This window comes from Onychomys torridus, chromosome 15 (genome assembly GCF_903995425.1).
Source record: "Onychomys torridus chromosome 15, mOncTor1.1, whole genome shotgun sequence".
Taxonomy (NCBI): Eukaryota; Metazoa; Chordata; class Mammalia; order Rodentia; family Cricetidae; genus Onychomys; species Onychomys torridus.
In genome coordinates, this window is record NC_050457.1 from 70,627,028 (window position 1) to 70,646,587 (window position 19,560).

Sequence of the window (19,560 nt, forward strand, 5' to 3'; positions counted from 1 at the left end):
AAGAGAAAGAAAAACAACACTGTAGGACAAGAATAAAGACAGATTCCATAGTCACCTATATAGCTGTTAACATATCCTAGGGCAATGTTTAAAATGGAGCTTGCTGTGTACAGGGCTCTCTCTTTAGCCATAAACTGAGCCTTAAACTGGGTAGGGCACCATAATAGGGTCTCCAAATGTACCACATATGTAATACACAACAGTATAATGATTTTTTTCTGATGTTCATGCCTAATCTTGTTTATCAGAATGATGTATCAAGAGGAATGTGCTGTGCAGAATTCATTTATTTTTGGAAATTCTTGCAAATTATATATGATTATCCTTATAATGTACAAAAATATCTTAATAAATCCTCTATCTGTACAATCTGCCTCTTGGTACACCTGCTACAAACTTGTTACCATACAAGGTACATGAGAAAATCCCAAAGGCTGGGTAGAACATTCCAGTTAGAAGGGACACCCCCATCTATTTCATCAGCAGTCTTCAGCAAAGGAGATCCTGTTCCTCAGTGTCCAGATGACACCTGAACCACACCCAATGACAACCTAGGATTTGAAAACAGATCTCACCTAATATCCTGCACCCTGCGCCTACCACATCAAACCAACCTCCTTTGTGTTTAGACTACACATTAGGAAATACTAGCATCATATGTGGGCTCCTCCTTTCCAGTGATACATATATCTTAATGCAAAACTGCCTTGAAAGAGGGCCATATGTACTTTGAGACAAGGATGAGAATTTTCTTCATTGCTGAATCATTGCAAAAAAAAAAAAAAAAAAAAAGATATAATGAACTGAAATTACCCAACCAAAGAAGACAAGCTGGCAGGATAATTTAACACAGCCCTTTATGGGATGTAAGAAATCAATTTGACACTGCTTTTTGAAAATAATATGACATTAACTGAGCACTGAGTGTCTGAAAGCTGAGGAGCCTCAGAGTCTTTGCCTGTCTCGGGAGTTTCTGTACTTGCCAACAAGTCACTTAGAACCTGTGGGTTTTGATTTGCACATCTCAAAGGAGAATGGGTGATATATTTCAGTAAAGGCACAAACAGTGTGTGCTGATTTACATGGAACTCCACATTAAAATCCACACCGGAAGAAAGAGAGCTCTCTACAGAGAAAAAAAATGTAGACATTCACCAGCACTGTAGCAGCTTCCTTGTGAGAGTCTCCCATTCCTCCCCTGCTGGTTGTAAATACTGCTTCCTTTCTGTCTGCTAAGCCTGCTTGGGACCATCTTCTTGATCCAAATCATATTGTTATTTCTCTCTCTCTAAGATGCATAGTTCTGAGAGATGTCTTTGTCATTCTGCTACACACTTTATTTTCCCTAGGGGATGGCTTCTTGCATTAGTTCACTCATTGCTACACATTAGAAAGCTGGACCTCTATTGTTTTTTATCTTTGTTTGTTTTTGTTTGTGCTTTTCCTTGGACCTGGTCAAATCAAGAGGCAAAGATAGAGCCATCATATGGTATTACTTATTCTGTTGTAGCTTGTCAGAAAGAAATTTGATAAAAGCGAACAATGTTGCAGCAGAGATCATCTTTCAAATGAATTTCATGTGTTTTACTTTGGGCCATATGTGTGTGTGTGTGTGTGTGTGTGTGTGTGTGTGTGTGTGTGTGTGTGTATTCCAATATTTCCCCTTTTCTTTTAATTCAACTGAGCATCAAATTAAAAATCTTACAAGTATTGGTCATGGAGATTAAGTTGTCAGCTGTTAAAAAATTGAATCTAAAAAGAAAAAAATCAGAAAAAATGAGCATTGTAAATAGAAATTTTCAATTTTAAGTGTTTAGAAATATTCATAAAGTTGGTCTAGCTAATGAACCTGAAAACATGTGGCTTGGGGAAGGTGATAAGGACGATGGTGAAGCCACCGGAAGCTATGTGCCTGGACTCAAGGTAGATGCACAGTGGACCCCACTGCCTTTGTTGCTTTGAGAGGGAATGTTGAAGCAAATACCCAGATACTGAGGCTCCTGTCAACATCAAGAAGGGTAAGTCTAGGAGGGAGCAGCTGTTTTCTAGATGGTTGGACCCAGGTGTGTATGATTCTTCCTTAGTGAGAAGGCAGCATGGGCTGTTAGTTATTCCAGGAATCAGCAAACCCATGCAAACAATGTATTACAGCGTGACACATTCTCCACAACAGGGAGAGAAAAGTCACCTGAACCAGTGTTTCAGCTCTCCTCTGACTTGCATTCTGAGACTGAGTTGGTAATGCATTCCTGAGGTGGCAATGGTCACGTGACTATATAGGATAACTAGGGATATGCTTGCCTTGGGCTTTTGTACCTCTCTGGCACCTCAAATTCCACAGAATTTGAATATTGCCTCGTGAACCTAAAGACCTAACTCTCCATTATGGATTATTAGTCTGTCCAGGTTTTCTGTCCCAAACTTTCGGTCCTGATACAGGCTCCATTCCAATCCTATCTCCCCTCACTATCCTCTCTCAAGTTGCTCCCTTCAGGTGTGCGCATTTACCCTGCCCTTTGTGGCTTTTTCTGACTTCACACCTGCTCTTCCCCTACCTCCTTCTGGGTAATCCTTGAGTTCATAGCATTATATTAATATTCAGGTTCATAGTCATCACTGCAATTGCAATCACTCACTCTGCTCTGTCTTGTTGGGTTTTTTTTGTACTATTCCAGGAAACATGCAGAGTTTCTTTACAAAGAATCCAAGGATTATCCAGGATAGTATAGGAGCTGCTCAGCAAGATGGTCTGAGAGGCACGCTACAGCTGGCATTGAAGGAGCCATGTATAGCACAGTCCCTGCCGCCATATTGCCCCAGACTAATTGGAAGCAGCAGGGCCCTAATTTCATAAGCAGAATGGATGCTTTATGAGTAAGGTTGTTAAGTAAATAAAAAGGATCTGTTTACTGATGTATGTGTTTATTCAGTCTACATAATGAAACAGTTATAATTTGTGTCCTGTGTTTTGATTATTGCCAACCAAGTACTTGGCACTTGGCATACATTCCCTTGAATTTCACAATGATACTTCAAGTGGGATATCATTATTGCCATTTTAAATCACAGAAAATAATGGTTAACTGAATTGAATAAAAGTCCATACAGCCAGTAGATGGAAGTATTGAGCTGTGTATACATATGCCTCCATACTGCATGTATGTGATACATATATACCTACATGTGCACATACACACATGTGTGTGCCATCTATAGATGACCTATCTATGATCTAGTTGAAATTAAGGGCTCCATCCCCAGTGATACCAACTCTGCTTTAGGCAAGCATTTTGCTACATGTTATTTTGCTTACAAGTGATTGTTGTCATGGATTTTGATTCTAGTAATAATTTTGTAAACTTGAAAAATTAGAGTCCTTTCTTGCCTTTAATATCTATTCTCATTGATTCTATGTCCTCAGATTATGCCTTTGGGGATTACTATATTCCCATGTGAGTGCTTTGGGGATTGAAGAAGGAAGTAGAGATGAGGAGACTTCCTGCAGATAGTTACTGTTTGATTTTATACGGCCAGACTCATCTCTGATGCTTATTGCTCTGCATTCTTTCATCACCCCTGTGTGTTTATATTGAGAGTCTCTTCTTGGTGCAGTCATCATTCTGTAAGATGTAACACCATTCTTATATCATGATGGCTAACCCTCTTCACATATCTGACATATGTTACATAATATTCTGGAATCTATAGTTCAATGTTTTAAAAATACGAAAAAGTCAACATCTCCATTCACACATGTATAGACATGCTCAGATAGAACCATGTTTCTTTCTATTCTAAATTAGTCATCAGAAAAGCTTCTATTCATCTTTAGCTCTCATAGTAATGATGTAAAAATGATCTCTCAGCTTGCTCTTCCCAATATCCATCACAGACAAGACAGCAATGCTTGATTTATGGCTTATTCGGTTCCTTCAAGAACAATACATACTAGTTTGCAGTTAATTGCATTTTAACAAGAGACAAGGGTCAAATAATAGGAGAAAAACAATGTGCATCTTGTGATTCTGTCTGGTGAGATTGGTGTCCTCTTTTTCCAGATCTATATCTATAAACACAGAAGATACTTGGCTGCCTATTTGATCATTATTTCGGTGTTTCCATTGTGTTTAAAAAAGGAACAGGATGATGGGTGAATTTCAAAAGACCTACTTTCTAAGAAATAGAGCATCCTAATTTAGCAGCTGGTCACAGAGTAAGGGACCCATCATCATCCTGAGGGTCACTGTAGGGCAGCAGGATGTATTTCCAAATGGACTCAGTTCCCATGCCAGATGACCTGCAGTGTAGTAAACTAGAGAGCAACAGATACTACAAGCTCAACACAAGTTCTGTTTTCTCAAATAAGAAAGAAAGGTGCATTTGAGCATTTTTATTGATATGCATCACTGCCTTTCAGGCTTGGATATTCTATTGGAGGCTTTATGTGGAAGAAGGAAACTGTGGGTTTATTGCTTACCGTACCTGTGGGGAAACTACATAAGACATAGTGGACAGTGCTAGAAGAGCGCCCAATGGCTAGTTGTTGATGTTGCTTTTGAAACCTGCGGCTCTGGAGCTGCTTACATGCTCCCAACAGCATTCTTGTTCATTAAGCCCTTGACCAGCTGACCTCTTCTTCCCACTGTGCCTTCTTCCTTTTTCATCCTTAATGTTCCTGAAAGCTGATGGCAGTGGTTCCTCTAGCCATTTAGCCTTCTTTTCTAGTCCATTCTAAATCCTCTTCAGCTTGTGCCCAAGTAAACCTATTTAGCACTACCAGTGGAAGGTTATGACTCTTCATGCAAGAGCACTGACCAAAAATCCAATCCAATCCTATTATCATGTGTGTGTGTGTGTGTGTGTGTGTGTGTGTGTTTCCACTATATATGTAGTGTATGTGCATATGCCTATGGAGGTACACAGGTCTGTATTTGAGCATGTGGAGGCCACAGAAATATCTGGAATGTCTTACTCTCCTTGATCTCCACCTTGGTATTTGAAACAGGGTCTATTCCTGAACTTGCAACTCAACATTTTGTTTAGGCAGGCTGACCAGTGAGCTTCTGGGACCCACTTGCCTCTTCTCTCAAATGCATATCTGGCTGTTTCATGGGTGCTTAAGATTCAAACTCTAGTCCTCTTCCTTTCAAGGCAAGTGTTCTTACCTACTGAGATAGCTCCTCAGCCCCCAATCAGAACTGATGGAATAAAATACTCTCTTTTTGAACAGTGTTTCTTTTCCGCTCCTTTGTTACTACCAATGAAATGTGCAGACTCAAAGGTTAGGCATTCTGATTCTGGCTCCTTCACTCTCACCATCCCCAACACTGCTTTGTGAGCTTGGCTGAGCTGTTAAACCTTTTAGTATCCTTCACTATGAAGTAGCATCTTGACACACATCCTTCTCTTTGGTGCTTGTGAGTTTAGTGGCACAGATACAGCTTAGCTCAAGAACTAGTTCTGTAAATTATAGCTATTTTTATTATTAATTCAATGGGGAGAAACAAGATGGATCCTTTCCTCTGTGGTTATTCTCCTACTCCACAGTTCTTATGGAGTAGAGGTTTATAGCACACGTTTTTTTCACACATTCGACCCATAGTAATGGCAGAAGTCACTATTTGTGAGGGTATTTGATAAATCTTGGTTAAGTCTGCTGTACGTTTTCCAGTTGAGTACTGTTAACCTTAGCCCCAGGAAGGACACATCCTATTCTAGTATTGTCTGTATTTTATCAAGCTTATTTTATTCAAGTTTATTTTTTAATGTTCATTTTATTTTTAATTATATACATGTGTGTGTGGATGTACACATGTGAGTGCAATGGTAATAGAGTCCAAAAGAGGGTAATGTGTCCCCTGGAGCTGGAGTTACTGATAGTTGTGAGCTTTGTGATGTGGATACTGGAAGGCTAACTTGTATTCTCTGAAAGAACAGAATGCTATGCCATCTCTCCAGCCCATATCTCCTCCAGTTCCCACAGGGTTTATTGTTATTGGTCATGATGGTGGTGGTGGTGGTGGTGGTAGTGATGGTGGATGGTTTGGGGTTTATCTCTCAAATTGTAATCTGGCCATTTGAACTTGGGTACAGGATATATTCTGAAATGAGTCAGAAGCCTTTTCTATGAAACTATGCATACAGATGACTCTAAACACTAAAGATAGTTTTGCCATTGGTCTCTGTCTTTCATTTGGGTGTCTGTTTCTGCAATGGTTCTCTCTTGGAGATTCCTAGTTGGCTGATCACTTAGAAAAATCCCTCAATATTTTATGTGTGTTCTGTGCAGAGTCTTGACATAATGAGTGTTTCTCCAGGACTCTAAAGTGTTCAGTAACTGTGCATATACTTCTTACCTGGGTCATATGCTTTAGTGCTGTGTGGTTTGTTTCTTTCTAATGTACCTGTTTCAGGATAAAGCAGTAGTGACCTACAAAAAAATGCTTGGTGGCATATAAATTAAAATCATTTCTTGTCAAGATTTCTGTGTATCCTTTGATTTACTTAATTAGCATAAGAGAACTAAAGAAACCTAAAGGGAAAAGCAGAATAGATATGCTATTTATTATATTATTTTATTTTTAAAATATAGTTTTATTAAGACTTTTAATGAGAGAGAGGTGATTGAAAATTGGTGACAATTTTGCTGGACATGCTAAAAGTAGGGTCAGCATTGATGTTATGTCCTGACAATCCCAGCTCCTGGAGGAGCTGTTTAGTGTCCTATTAACATTGAGGGCTTATCTTGCTGGCAGGACCGTTCTCAGCCCTCCTGTCAATAGAAGGCAAACTGGTGCAATCAATCAGATATTGTCAAGTACAAGGCCAGGTAAATGGCTCCACAAAAGAGCAATTGTCTCTAAAAGTGAATCCTTGTGTGTATAGCTGCTATGTCTTTCTATTAATTCTGAACATCAAAGGGTATTGCCATAATTATCCTAAATTACACCATAAAATTCTGATGTTTATTGAATGAATTGAGTTGCCTTGGAAATAAATGAAGGAGTGAGAGGTGGAACTGGTTACTGGAGTTTTTAAAGAAAAGATTTAGGGCATGTAAGTGTGTTATAACCTAGCATCTCCATTATTAGGCTCAATCTCAAATTAAGAAGATAACACTTTAAACGCTATGTGTAAAAATCTCATTCCCAAATTCCTAATAAGCTTGATGTTTAAATAAAGCCTTCCCCTTTAATTTAGCATTTCTAAATTCCAATATTTCAGCTGATTGTGAGACCACAAAGTGTCCAGACTCTGTTTCAACACTCATTTTCTCTCTCTGTTGATTCCCTTGGTGACCTAGAAATCAGAAAACAAGGCTTGATTGTCACAGTTGCAGGGTCACCATAGTAACAGCGGATGCTAAAGCTAATTCTGGGTATCAACCTTGCTGCATGAGGTTTTGATCTGGTTTTTGCCATCAAAAATCATTTTAAGGATCTTAGTGAAAGCATATAAATTATGTCCAGTACCATGCAAGTGTTCATGAGATTCATTGTTATACACTATTAGAGCCCAATATTCCCCAACACATCCAGTTCTCTGTTCTGTATTTTCTTCCTCTTTCTGCAGTTTAAGGAAGGATTTTTCAAACAGCAGAGCACTCACTGATCTGTGAACCTATACTATTCACTTGTTTGTTTTGTTTTGTTTCATGTTTTAAAATTGTTTCATTTTTTAAGATTATAATACAATTAGATCATTTCCCCCTTTCCTTTCCTCTTGCAAATTCTCCCATATATTCCTCCTTGCTCTCTTTCAAATCCATGGCCTCTTTTGTCATTAATCATTGTTGTCTCCATATGTGAATATGTATATACATATATTCCTAAATACATGAGCTTTTAATGGCACTATTGCCTTGCAAACTCAAGCGTAGATTTAACAGGGTGATTGAGGGTAGAATCACATTATTGATCTTTCATTAAGACACACACACAGCCATGCATTTCCTTGCAGCATTTATCAGTTAGCTGCTTGCAAAATCTCTCATTTTTCTCTTTTTTTCTTGTGAGTACTAGTTGCTGCCAAACAGAATCATCTTTCCTTTGAAGAAAGCGTTATCAGACAAGATTTTTCAAGAAAGGTACAGCATAGAATGTTGATGTTTTCTTTTCTCTTCTTGTTTCCAGAACCAAACTTTGTGTCTTCCTATGACATTGGAAACTTCACCTACTTCTTCTTCCGAGAAAATGCTGTGGAGCATGACTGTGGGAAGACTGTGTTCTCCAGGGCTGCCCGGGTCTGCAAAAATGACATTGGAGGGCGATTCCTCCTGGAAGACACCTGGACCACCTTCATGAAGGCTCGCCTCAACTGCTCCCGGCCCGGTGAGGTGCCCTTCTACTACAATGAGCTGCAGGGCACCTTCTTCCTGCCGGAGCTGGATCTGATCTATGGCATCTTCACCACCAACGTGTAAGTAACTGTAGTTGAAGTTCTCTCTCTCTCTTCCTTCTTTTCCATTTTTCCTGAATGAACCTTTTGTTCCTTGACCTCTGAGAGTTTAAAGTTCCCTTAGAGAAAGTTTTTTCTTATTTTCCTAGGCTAACAGCCAAAGAATGACAAAAAGAGTCTTTTCAGCATGAATTAAATGTTAGGTAAAGATACATGCTTTGCGGGACTTTTATTTTTGTCCTCAGGAAAATGTAGTATCAAATTATTATATTATAAATTGTTCCTTCCAGATTAGTATGTTCTACTTGTGAAGTACAGATACATATTAGATATGGTTTTTTGTTCTGTAGGAAAGTCACACATTTTGGCATAATAAAAACGTCTGGAAAGTCTGAGCTTTGCAATCACACCATTCTTGCCTGGACTTCTGTATTTACTTGAAATGCAATCACTATTTTCTCCTCATAGCAAGCATCTTGTGCTTCTCTTGGGAAGATGCTCTTAACCTCAATGGCAGTATTTGACTTAGGAAATCTTGGGAAATTTCCAGAGCTCTCATTCAGTCTTTCCTTGGTGGAGTGTCTCATGACCCTGCAAGGGCTTCCCCTCTGTAGGCTGTGAGATGACCTCACAAGAGCATCCCCTGACTCTCTGGGAATTAGGAACCGTGTGAGAACTCGGGGATGTACTCCCCTATTAGCAGTGATGGTGTAGTTCTACTGCACAGGTTCTGGTTTGAAGCTCCAACCTGGAGATCCAAAAATTTAGACAAAAGCCAAGCAATCCTTTCCAAAGCAGAGGATTCAAAGTAGATGCAGGGAAACATTCCTCGTGAATGGAATGTTGACCCACATCTCTGACTTTACTCCTGTTTCACTGTTGATGGCTGACTTTCATCCTGGAAAACCTTATTTCTGCCCAAACTAGACAATGGATTACCCTGTGATGTTTTCTCTTTCTCTGTATTTTTCCTTTATGTCTATATCTGTGTACATGTATGCATGTGTGATATGTGTGTATATATTCACACATATGTGGGTATACATTGTGCCCCACGTGTGCATGTGTATGACTTTGGAGTCCCAAAGTTGATGTTGGATATCTTCCTCAATTGCTCTCCTTTATTTATTGAGGCAGGGTCTCACACTAGCCAATCCTGGGCATTCCAGCTAGCCAACCTGACCAAGTGATCCCAGTCTCTGCTTTCCAAGTGCTGGAATAGGTGGCCACTACCGCTGCCTGGCTCTCATGGGTTCCAGGATTCTGGTCTCCAAGCCTCATACTTGGGCAGCAAGTGCTTTATCCACTGGACCATCTCTCTAGCCCCTCCTTTGCCTACACCACTCTGGTATCACAAGCCTGCCTACGAATGGCATTCCCAGAGAGTCCCTTATACCATGGCCTCCTGCTTCCTTTTTTTTCTACTCTCACCACTGCTGATGACTGTCCATGTTCACTGGATATAAAGATCCATGCACTGTCTTCCTTCAGTGTGAAGTTGGAAAAGTGTGTAGTATGGATGGCTTGCCACCACCCCCTGCACAGTGGCCATGCCTGTGGTAGATCTGCTTTTCAACCCCAGAGGCCATTGTCACGACTTGAGGATTTTCTTTCTCATAAAAAATCAATTTATGGGCTCTAAAGTTTATTTGATTCCCAAAACCTTGTTTAAGACATAGTGTTGGCTGCACAAGATGAATGTTCGGTTGCTCAGCTGACATCAATCTTATACACAATCGGAGCTAGACTTGCTTAGCTGTCCATTCACTGGCTCTGAGCCAGAAATAACTACAGACAAAGCTCCCATTTCAAAAGTTCTATAGGGACTCTGCTGAGCCATTCCAAGTGAGTCCATTTAGAAAGAGGTGAAAGTGTTTCAACCGCTCTTCAGAATCTCAAGTGTTCACTGTGTCGAAGCCACCCAGCATCAGTTCTCTCCAAACAGACAGGAGCATAAGAGATTTTCATGTTCTACTCTCTCAAAGACAATGCGAAGAACGATAAAAGCAGCACAGTGAATAAATCCACAGTAAACACCCACTTTTTAAATCTCTGGCCATGGAAACACCTGAGCTCCACATGGGACTCTTTTGTCAATGTTGGAGTCTGGGGGAAAAAATCATCTTTTATGAGATGTTCTTTAGCACCATATGCTTCTCACAGAACTCTCACAAAGAACTGAAACTCAGATCTTTATTGCAAAGTAGCCAGGATGCTGCTCCCCACCTATGGCCAGGTGTCACTGAGCAGGCTTCATTTTTCTTACATGGACATGTCTTTTGCCTTGAAGATTCCAAGACTACACTGGAATTAAGGAAGTCTGTAGAGTGATGTCCTTCCCCTTTTCATTGTTGTCCCAGGTAAATAAACGCAAGTTAGATGTGAAGTTCTAGAAGTCCTGTGTTTTTTTCCCTATGATGTAGGGAAAACACTGACTTATTTCTGACAAAATATTGGCTCAGACCATTAATATGGAAAATACATCCACACCCCTCATTTTGTCTCCATTTTCCTTCGAGAACCACAGTTCAGCTTGAAATGCAAATCTGAGAAAGAGGCATTTGCCATCGCAGTGCTTAGTTAAAAGGCACTGACCTTCCAGAGCTTTCCGCCAACAGCTTTCTAGTAGAACCTGAATTCTAAATTAAGGCTTCAAAATTTCATTTCAGTGCTCTTTGAATTTTTTTTTTCTTGTTGACTCTTTAGATTTACAGTCCCTTTTAAATAATAAATAAGATGAATCTGACAGGCATTCCTTGCAAAATACATTCAGTTTATTATTTTTTAAAGGATGACAAACACAAATACCTGTAGATTTAATAGGAACAAAGGTCTGGCCGGCTGCCTCCTAAGTAACTGGATAAACAGGTGGAAGAGGAAGCCATGGGAGATGGACGGATGGCTCCACCCACTGGAAGACAAAACCCCTTTCCTCTGGAATTTTAGATTCCAGAAGCTTTTCAGAATCCCTTGTTGCTCCTGTTGTGGCTGAGTGAATTTAGCCCCCGCTGGCAGGACTGTATCTGCTACTTCACTTCTTTCATAATCTGAATGTTAGTTTTGACATGAAGGAATCACGAGGCAGCCCCGGGTATGGCCCTGACTCTGTCCTCTTGAATTGAAACAGCTAACGGTTGATGCCACCCCTGTGATCAGTGGAGGCCAGCCGTCACTGGAGGGCTCTGACCAGCCTATGCCTTCTCCTTTCTCCTTCCCCAGGAACAGCATTGCTGCCTCTGCTGTATGTGTCTTCAACCTGAGTGCCATCTCACAGGCCTTCAATGGACCTTTCAAGTACCAAGAGAACTCTCGCTCCGCCTGGCTGCCTTATCCCAACCCCAACCCCAATTTTCAGGTAATCTCAGGGGAAGAGGGCATCGTGAGTAACCTCCATTAAGAATGTAGAAACCCAACATAGCATAGTGAGCCTCAGCAATTAAACCATGGCTGAATGCACAGTACAGCTGCAGTCCCCTGGCCCCTGGGAAACAGCACTTCCCTCGGCTTAGCTAATGTCAATAGAACACAGCCTTTTGTGGACGATGGCGCCTAGACAAGAAAAGGGGGCCCTTTTGTGAGCTGTGATGGCTGATAGTTAACTGAAAAAGGCCAATCTTCTGCAGTGGGCTAGGAATCCAGGCTTCAATTACTGCTAATGATGATGTACTGTGTCCCCCAAATTTCTGATCCCTAATGAATGATGTCCCAGTGAATAGGGCCCAGGGCACAGACCAATAGGTCTTGACAAACAGAATTAGAGCTCTAATTGGCAAGTGTGGTGAGGCTCCCTGTTGGGAAGGGGAGATTGTGGCAGTGGCTGCTGAGAAAAGAAGTCTGGCTGATATTGATTCATCTTTCAGTCACCCAATTAGAATGTCCAGGCTGTGATGTCCTTTGTGAATCATCCCACTTCCCACGTCCAGAAGAAGCAGAGACCTGGGGATGAAATTATTTATTTTGTTCATCTAGGCAGCAGGTGTATTCATCTGCTTGGGCTGCTGTAACAAAATACCACAGTTTAGATGGTATTGAGAGAGAGAGAGAGAGAGAGAGAGAGAGAGAGAGAGAGAGAGAGAGAGAGAAGAGAAAGAGAACCTTATTCATTTTCATTTTCTGGTGAGGTGTCCAAGATGACCAGCTTTTCCTTGTATCCTCCCTTAGAAGAAAGGAACATCCTGGTATTTCTTCCTTCATTGCTCTGGGTCAGTGCATGACTCCTATGACCTTGAATGCTTCCTAGAGGTCCTGTCTTCAGCTACCGCCATGCTGAGAGATAGATGCTACATATGAATTTGGGTGCAGCACATACAAGAACAGCCTTCCCTATAGGTCTGTTACTATCAACTCAGGCAAAATATTTAACATCACCAAGTTCCCAACATTATATCTAATGTGTCAGGTCTATAACTTTATATGACATCAGTGTCTCATGAGTGACAGTGCTCTATGTACAGAGAAGGACATCGAGTCTCAGGTAAAATAGCAAGGGCCACATCGGATTGGAGACCAAGCTCAGCACCTCCCTCTACCAACAGGGGCAAAATGCTGATCTTATCCAACTATGTGCCTGTTAGCAACAAACATTGATCAGTGACAGAGCTGAGTCTGTGCAATTCTGGTTGGTTTATCGCCCTAAATCATAAAACCTGTGACTGACTTCCAAGAAAGTGGGCTTAAGAAAAAAAATTCAAATTTTTATACTTAAGTTTTGGTAAGTATCAATCAATTACAATTAAACTTTTTTTCATTTGTTCAATATTTTTAAGATTTTTGACAAATTGTGGGATTAAGAATATTATAGCTACTTTGTGTGTCATACTTGGCTTTTACTGCTTTCCTTGGGCAAAGTGTTTAGCATCTTCTCATGACTTCCTTGATAGAAAGGGGAAGGCAGGATACAAATAAAGTTGGAAGTATCACTCAATGTACATCATTATTGCACAAAGCATTTGATTCAAAGGACCCATGGGAACCATCTGTCTGGAGTCTTCTGTAGCCTACTTATTGAGTAATTACATATTTTGACTGTGTTTTTCTTTTTGATATAAAGAAGAAATTATATTGTCCTTTTTTAAAAAGTGTCTAAGTCCTGAAACTTAAAAAACCAAAAAGGCATTTACATTTATAGAGCCCTCCATTGTATTATCCCATTGGATTGGAACTCTTCACAATGAACTGAGTGACTCAGCCAACTTTATAATCCTTTATATACTTCAGGAAACGTGTATCTTAGCCCATGCATCGAGATGTATCTGTAACACATAGCAAGTCCCCTCATGCTCTCGTGTAACAATGCCTGCATCACAGTGACAGGATTGCTTTCATCTACTAGTAAAGTTATATCCCTACTGAATACTGAAGGAAGCATGTGCAGAGGTGGTGGTACACATGCCAGGCAAGAAGCTGACTCAGCTGATGTCATCCTCTGAGTATAGATTTAAAACTTCCAGGAAACTAAGGTTACAGGTTATGGTAATGGGTGTGTATATATATATATATATGTGTGTGTGTGTGTGTGTGTGTGTGTGTGTGTCTTCTACTACAGATATATTTCCATTTCTAGATTGTGTTTAATAGTCTCCTTGTCATAGGTGCTTGACTGATGTTCTAGCTCTCACCTAGGCTGGCAGAGAGTGCGAACTCATTTTGTACCAAAGATCCCTCCATTAGACATATATAAGTGTCCCAACATTGACAATAGCCAATGGTAATATTTGTATGTATTATTGTTAACATTAATGTTATTGTTATTTTGGTTTTCCTCGACAATTAGAATTTATGTAGCACTTATACAATAGGAAAAGAGGTAGTTAACCAGAGGAACTGGTTCAGGAAAAAGAGCTAAAAAGAGAAATGCATCACACTTTAAAATCTCAATTAAAACCCATAAAACAGCAGAAACTACTAGTCACACTTATCAGCTCCAGTCTCCACATCCTTGGTGGTATTTGTCTGCTCTAGTAGAGATAGGAGATCTTGAGCCCCATAAGACTGTTAGCCACTTAAAGCACTGTCAGACACAGCTGCAGAACAGCTGGGCAACAGGCTCCAGAACCTTCCACACATTTTATGACCAACAATCAGAAATGATGCAGACAAAATGGAAACATGGGAGTGCAGGAGCAGTCAGATGAGAAGACTGCTTGGAAAACACAGGCTAGGGTTTAGCTGCATCCTGAGGGTCCATGGACACACTCTTGTCTTGGCAGCAAGCTCTAAAGGAACAAGGGAACCAGTGGGCAGAGATACTGTGAATGTCATGTAGTCAGGGAGGAAGTTAGCACATTTGAAGCTTGACCATCAAACCTAGGTGTGCTGGGATGAAGATAGATGTGCTGTGCTTGAAACAGATAACACTCAAGCAGTTATTATTTTCTAGCAAGTAGTAGAATTCCTGATCTTGTTTGAGCACGCATTGGCATGACAGCTATTGAAGGCTGTAAGCCACATAAGGACACAGGTTATGCTTTTCCATTTTTGTGGTTTCTTCTTGTACGGGGTCCTCAGGGTAGCACAGTCCCTGACAATAATGAGGGGAGACCAGTGTATAAGGTTCATCAAGAGAATTTACAACCCTTAGAGAGCTTGGTGAGCTGCTATACAGCAAGAAATACATCTAGTAAATTTGAATAGTTTTCAAAATATTGAAAACAGAATCCTTGGGTGAGATATTCATTATAGGATGGCAACAGGAAAGAATGGTAGAAAACACTTCATATACAGTTTTTGACAATACAGGCAGACAACATAGAGGAAACATGGCCTCCCAGAAGAAATATGGTCTATCCTAGCACTCTAATTGCCCCTGGGTCCCCTATATCTGTTTTTTTTTTTTTTTTGAAGGACAGTAAGAGGTCATTGCCTTTAGAGTATACCTCCCGGTTTTCAGCATGCTGTTTATTTTAAGACAGAATGCATATGTAGACAGTAGCTTTATGCAATTGAAACTAGCAGGTATGTCATTGTTGTACCCAAACATCAAGTATTGCCTGTGACATCAATACAAGTTGACCGCCACACACAGTCACCTTCTGGACTAGCACTTCCCTGAACAGATTACAGACCTAACCTGGGTGGTGATCTTTCTTACGTTTAAAAGCTGTTCCTAGGGACTTGGAGAGATGGCTCAGCTATTAAGAACACACGTTGCCTTTCCAAGGGGAACCAAGTCTGATTCCCAGAACCCACATCAAGGAGCTCATGCCCATCTGTAACTCCAGCTCCAGGGGGATATGACATCTTGGCCTCTCTGGGTACCTACACTTACATAAACACACACACACACAATTGAAGGTAATAACAATTAAAATATTAAAAAACAAAAACAAAAAAATCTAACAGGGTTGGGGATTTAGTTCAGTGGTAGAGCGCTTGCCTAGCAAGTGCAAGGCCCTGGGTTTGATCATCAGCTCAAAAAAAAAATCTAACAAAAATCCACATTCCTGATAGGCAATGTGTCCGTACTTAGAGTATTATGACTAAATACTATTTATACTAATATCTATTGGTACAGTCTTCCCAGACCCCAAAACAAACAACTGCATGTAGAATTACCTGTTCATTTATCTGTCCCATTATTTATCCACTTATTTCCCTCGGGACAGCAAAGCATCCTGCCTGCATTTAGACAGATGCATTTGCAATCCGGTGATAGCTTCTGCACTATCAGGAGTGTTGTCTTAGTCCTGGCATTTGCAAGGACTTAATTTATAAATGCTTCCCTCTCATTACCTCAGTTTTCACATCAGCCATGAGGCAGGAGACAGGAGCAGAACTGGTGTGTTCCAACCATTTAGCATTTGAGGAGACAAGCTAGGAATCCAGGCCTTTCTTGAGGCCACGGGTCATCTGCTGCAGGCCTTACTTTACCCTGAACACATCCTTTACGTGATGCTCAGGTGCTCCTAACAAGAATGTAAAATTAAATTAATCACTGGTCGAGTTCTGTGCAGTCCATTTAATTCTGGGTTTCTCTACTCCACAATCGGCCTATCATTTTATGCCATATAGGATATTTTATCAAGTGCTACAAAAATATAATTTACTTTCAAAAAGCAATTTCCATCTTATACTCTGGACCTCTAACCTGTGATAAAAACCAAGTATTGGGAGTGACATGTTATAAATGGTAGTTTCAGGCAGTGTGGACCCCATCAACCCTGCTCATGTGAGTGCTGCTGAGGAGCCTGCCTTCCTACGCCAGGCTTTAAAGTTTATAAAGGAACTGAGAAAGGCCCTTCTGAGCTGGACTCGGAGAATGCTGTGCTCTTTCCCACCAGCCCTCTTACCTTGACCTTGCCACCTGCTGTGGGTTGTGAGGCCTGTCAGCCTGCTTCCAGCACAACTCGGAGATTAGTGCCCAACAATCTCTGGCCTGCCCTTCCCCGCAAGTATACCAGATCATCTTCATGGTAGTTTCGCTTCCTGCGGACTGATTCTTCTTTCCTTTTTCTCCATTTTCCCTCCTCTCCCCTTTTCTCATCCCTCCTTTCCTCACTGCTTTTATTGTCTTCTCCCATTACCACCTTGCTGTCTTGCGCTGCAAATTCTCAGGCTCTAACCTATCCCTTTAAACTCTCCTCTAACAGGAGATCCAAATACAATTGGAGCAGTCACACTATTTGTGTTGCCCATGTGAGTGATGTTATTTACAGATTAAGATAAATACCAGAGTATGCCATGGAGTTCAGAGATGCTTATGAGCCCACTGTGATAGCAAGAAAGTACATCCATCTATATGTGCTCGTCTGCTTCATATTCAATGTCAGCTCACCTTCATCCATCAGATATTGTTGTGTTGCATTTCAACAGACAGCTCCCAAGGGACTTGACAGACCACGAGGAGATTCTCTGCATCTGCTGTTCGAATTAGAGTCAACAACAGTGCCTGCTCCTTTGCCATTCATTTAGAGATTCCAAATATGATGAGATTCCATCTACAGTGGGAGAACAGGAGGGATGAGAAGGTCAAGGGAGCTGGAGGGATTGACTGATTTTTCACCCTCAGTCATGCATCATGGCTGACTCTGTTTTGAGCATGTTCTGTTTACCTCTCTATCTGGTAGGCACATGAGCTGTGGGCACGCAGGTAGCCAGCTTTTGTAACATGGCCTGTCTTCCCTTACAGTGCGGCACCATGGACCAGGGCCTGTATGTAAACCTGACAGAAAGAAACCTTCAGGACGCTCAGAAGTTCATTCTGATGCATGAGGTGGTACAGCCAGTGACCACCGTGCCCTCCTTCATGGAGGACAACAGCCGCTTCTCCCATGTGGCCGTCGACGTGGTGCAGGGCAGGGACACACTGGTCCACATCATCTATCTGGCCACAGGTAGGAACTCCGCCTTCCTTTAGATGGTTTTCTGTCATATTATCATTCCATGTCTTTAATTCCAACACTCACCTTCAAGCATAGCCATGTGTCTGTATTCTGTTACAACAAGCAAAACCCACAATGTGTGTTTATCCTTGTCAACCTACATATCTTCTCTTGGAAATCTTACTTTCGCTCTTTCTGCTGGATTAGAATTCTAACTAGAGAGAGAATGCCTTCTTTCTTAGCTATTCTTGCTCTCCAGTGGTTCTTGGCTTGACTATATTTGGGTAGTTTAAGACAATAGAATGTTTTGTTAGAAGATACTGCTGGGTGAAATGTTTTCTGGAGCTTTCCATGCTGATTTCTGATTGGTGCACAGCAGTGCTTATGGCAAGCTATTCCTGACAGAGGTTCATAGAAACATTTGAAGAACATATGCAACACAATGTTCCTATGTAGGGCAGGCCATGGTACTTATCAACAATAGATAACAATAGACTTCTTCAGAGTTCAAAGTGTGATGTGAGGACTAGAAGGCATGCTATCCCTTGTTGAATTCTCTGACAGTGCAGGGTGCATAGCCCTGCCTCAGGGACTGTCTCAGCTCCACCTTCCCAGCCCCAGATAGTAATTTCACTGTGGAATGGGTTCCCCCCATTCTTTGTGTAGTGTGATGTATACTTGGCAGTTCCTCGCAAAGCGTGGTTACCTCTTTATGTGGTTTTGAATACTGTATCCTTCCTTCATAGGATTTCTCAATTTATAATTGTGTCACTCAGTTTATTGTATTCACGAAATTGCAATGACTCATTTTCCTATTGTCTGTTGAATTCATTTGGCACACTGGGGGTACATGATGAGCAGATTGGTACTAGCCTGCTCTTCCAGGGTTCACATTATTAAAGGGACATGCAGGAAATAAACTAACTAGTAAGTAAAACACATCACCAAAAAAAAAGTAGTGAAGAGCCAATGAGATGGGGGCCGGTAGAGGGATGTGGTAATGGCTATGCCTGGGAGGCTCCTGTATCTTGGCTGAACAGTGTCCTCCAATGCCAAAAGCATTGGATGCTGCATACCATAGAGAGAAAATGTGAACATTGGGAAATACAGGATTGATTAGCATGGATCAGTCCTGCTTAGTTGTCAGTAAGGCAAGGAGAGATGCTACCATTGGATAGGGACATAGATGGGTGGAGGAAGATTAGGGAGCAGCAGAGGGATCATAGAGAAAAAGTCATGGAACATAACTGCTAGAAGCAACAGTTTGCAGAACTGACACAGAATAGGGGTGACTGATAAGGTATCTAGTTTTCATGTGAAGTCAAAAAGAGAATTATTTTCTTCTTGTTGTTCATTTTAAAAGAATAGAGGAAATTACTTGACACTAAGAGATTATGTCTCTTTATGTCTTTGTTTGTCCTAAAAAACCAGAAGGCTGCCTGACACATGGTAGATTTGTAGAGAGAGTTAACTGGATATTCCCAAAGGTGTTCCTAGTTTTTTAATCATAAATGATCAGGTTAATGTGGCATAAATGAATTTTCTCCTTGGAATTCTAGAGACAGTTGAAGTCCTCATCTGGCCCTGTGGTAGGGGATGCTGAGGAGTGGAACTGGGCTAGGTCAGGCCTGAGCTCAGAGCCTTCTGTCCTGTTCCTACTAGAAGATGTGAGTCTGTCCTGTTTACTGTCCTTAAGCTCGCTATGATCATCAGTGAGCTCTCCTGATGACTCAAAGGAATTCCCATTGTAATTACGATGAATGCCTCCATCATTTCTAGTTCTTGGTAATAGTGGGCTACCACCCATGAGGGAGAGCAAATGTCAGGAATTTTTATCTCCTTG

General features: G+C 41.1%; 1 protein-coding gene across 1 annotated transcript in view; it reads left to right on the forward strand.

Moving 5' to 3' along the window:
• The window catches only part of Sema5a (semaphorin 5A), a 472,079-nt gene that overhangs the window by 331,131 nt on the left and 121,388 nt on the right, over nucleotides 1-19,560 (forward strand). The window contains 3 exon segments of the mRNA XM_036206837.1: nucleotides 8,133-8,418; nucleotides 11,617-11,752; nucleotides 17,525-17,729. Coding sequence (XP_036062730.1) covers nucleotides 8,133-8,418; nucleotides 11,617-11,752; nucleotides 17,525-17,729 — 627 coding nt within the window.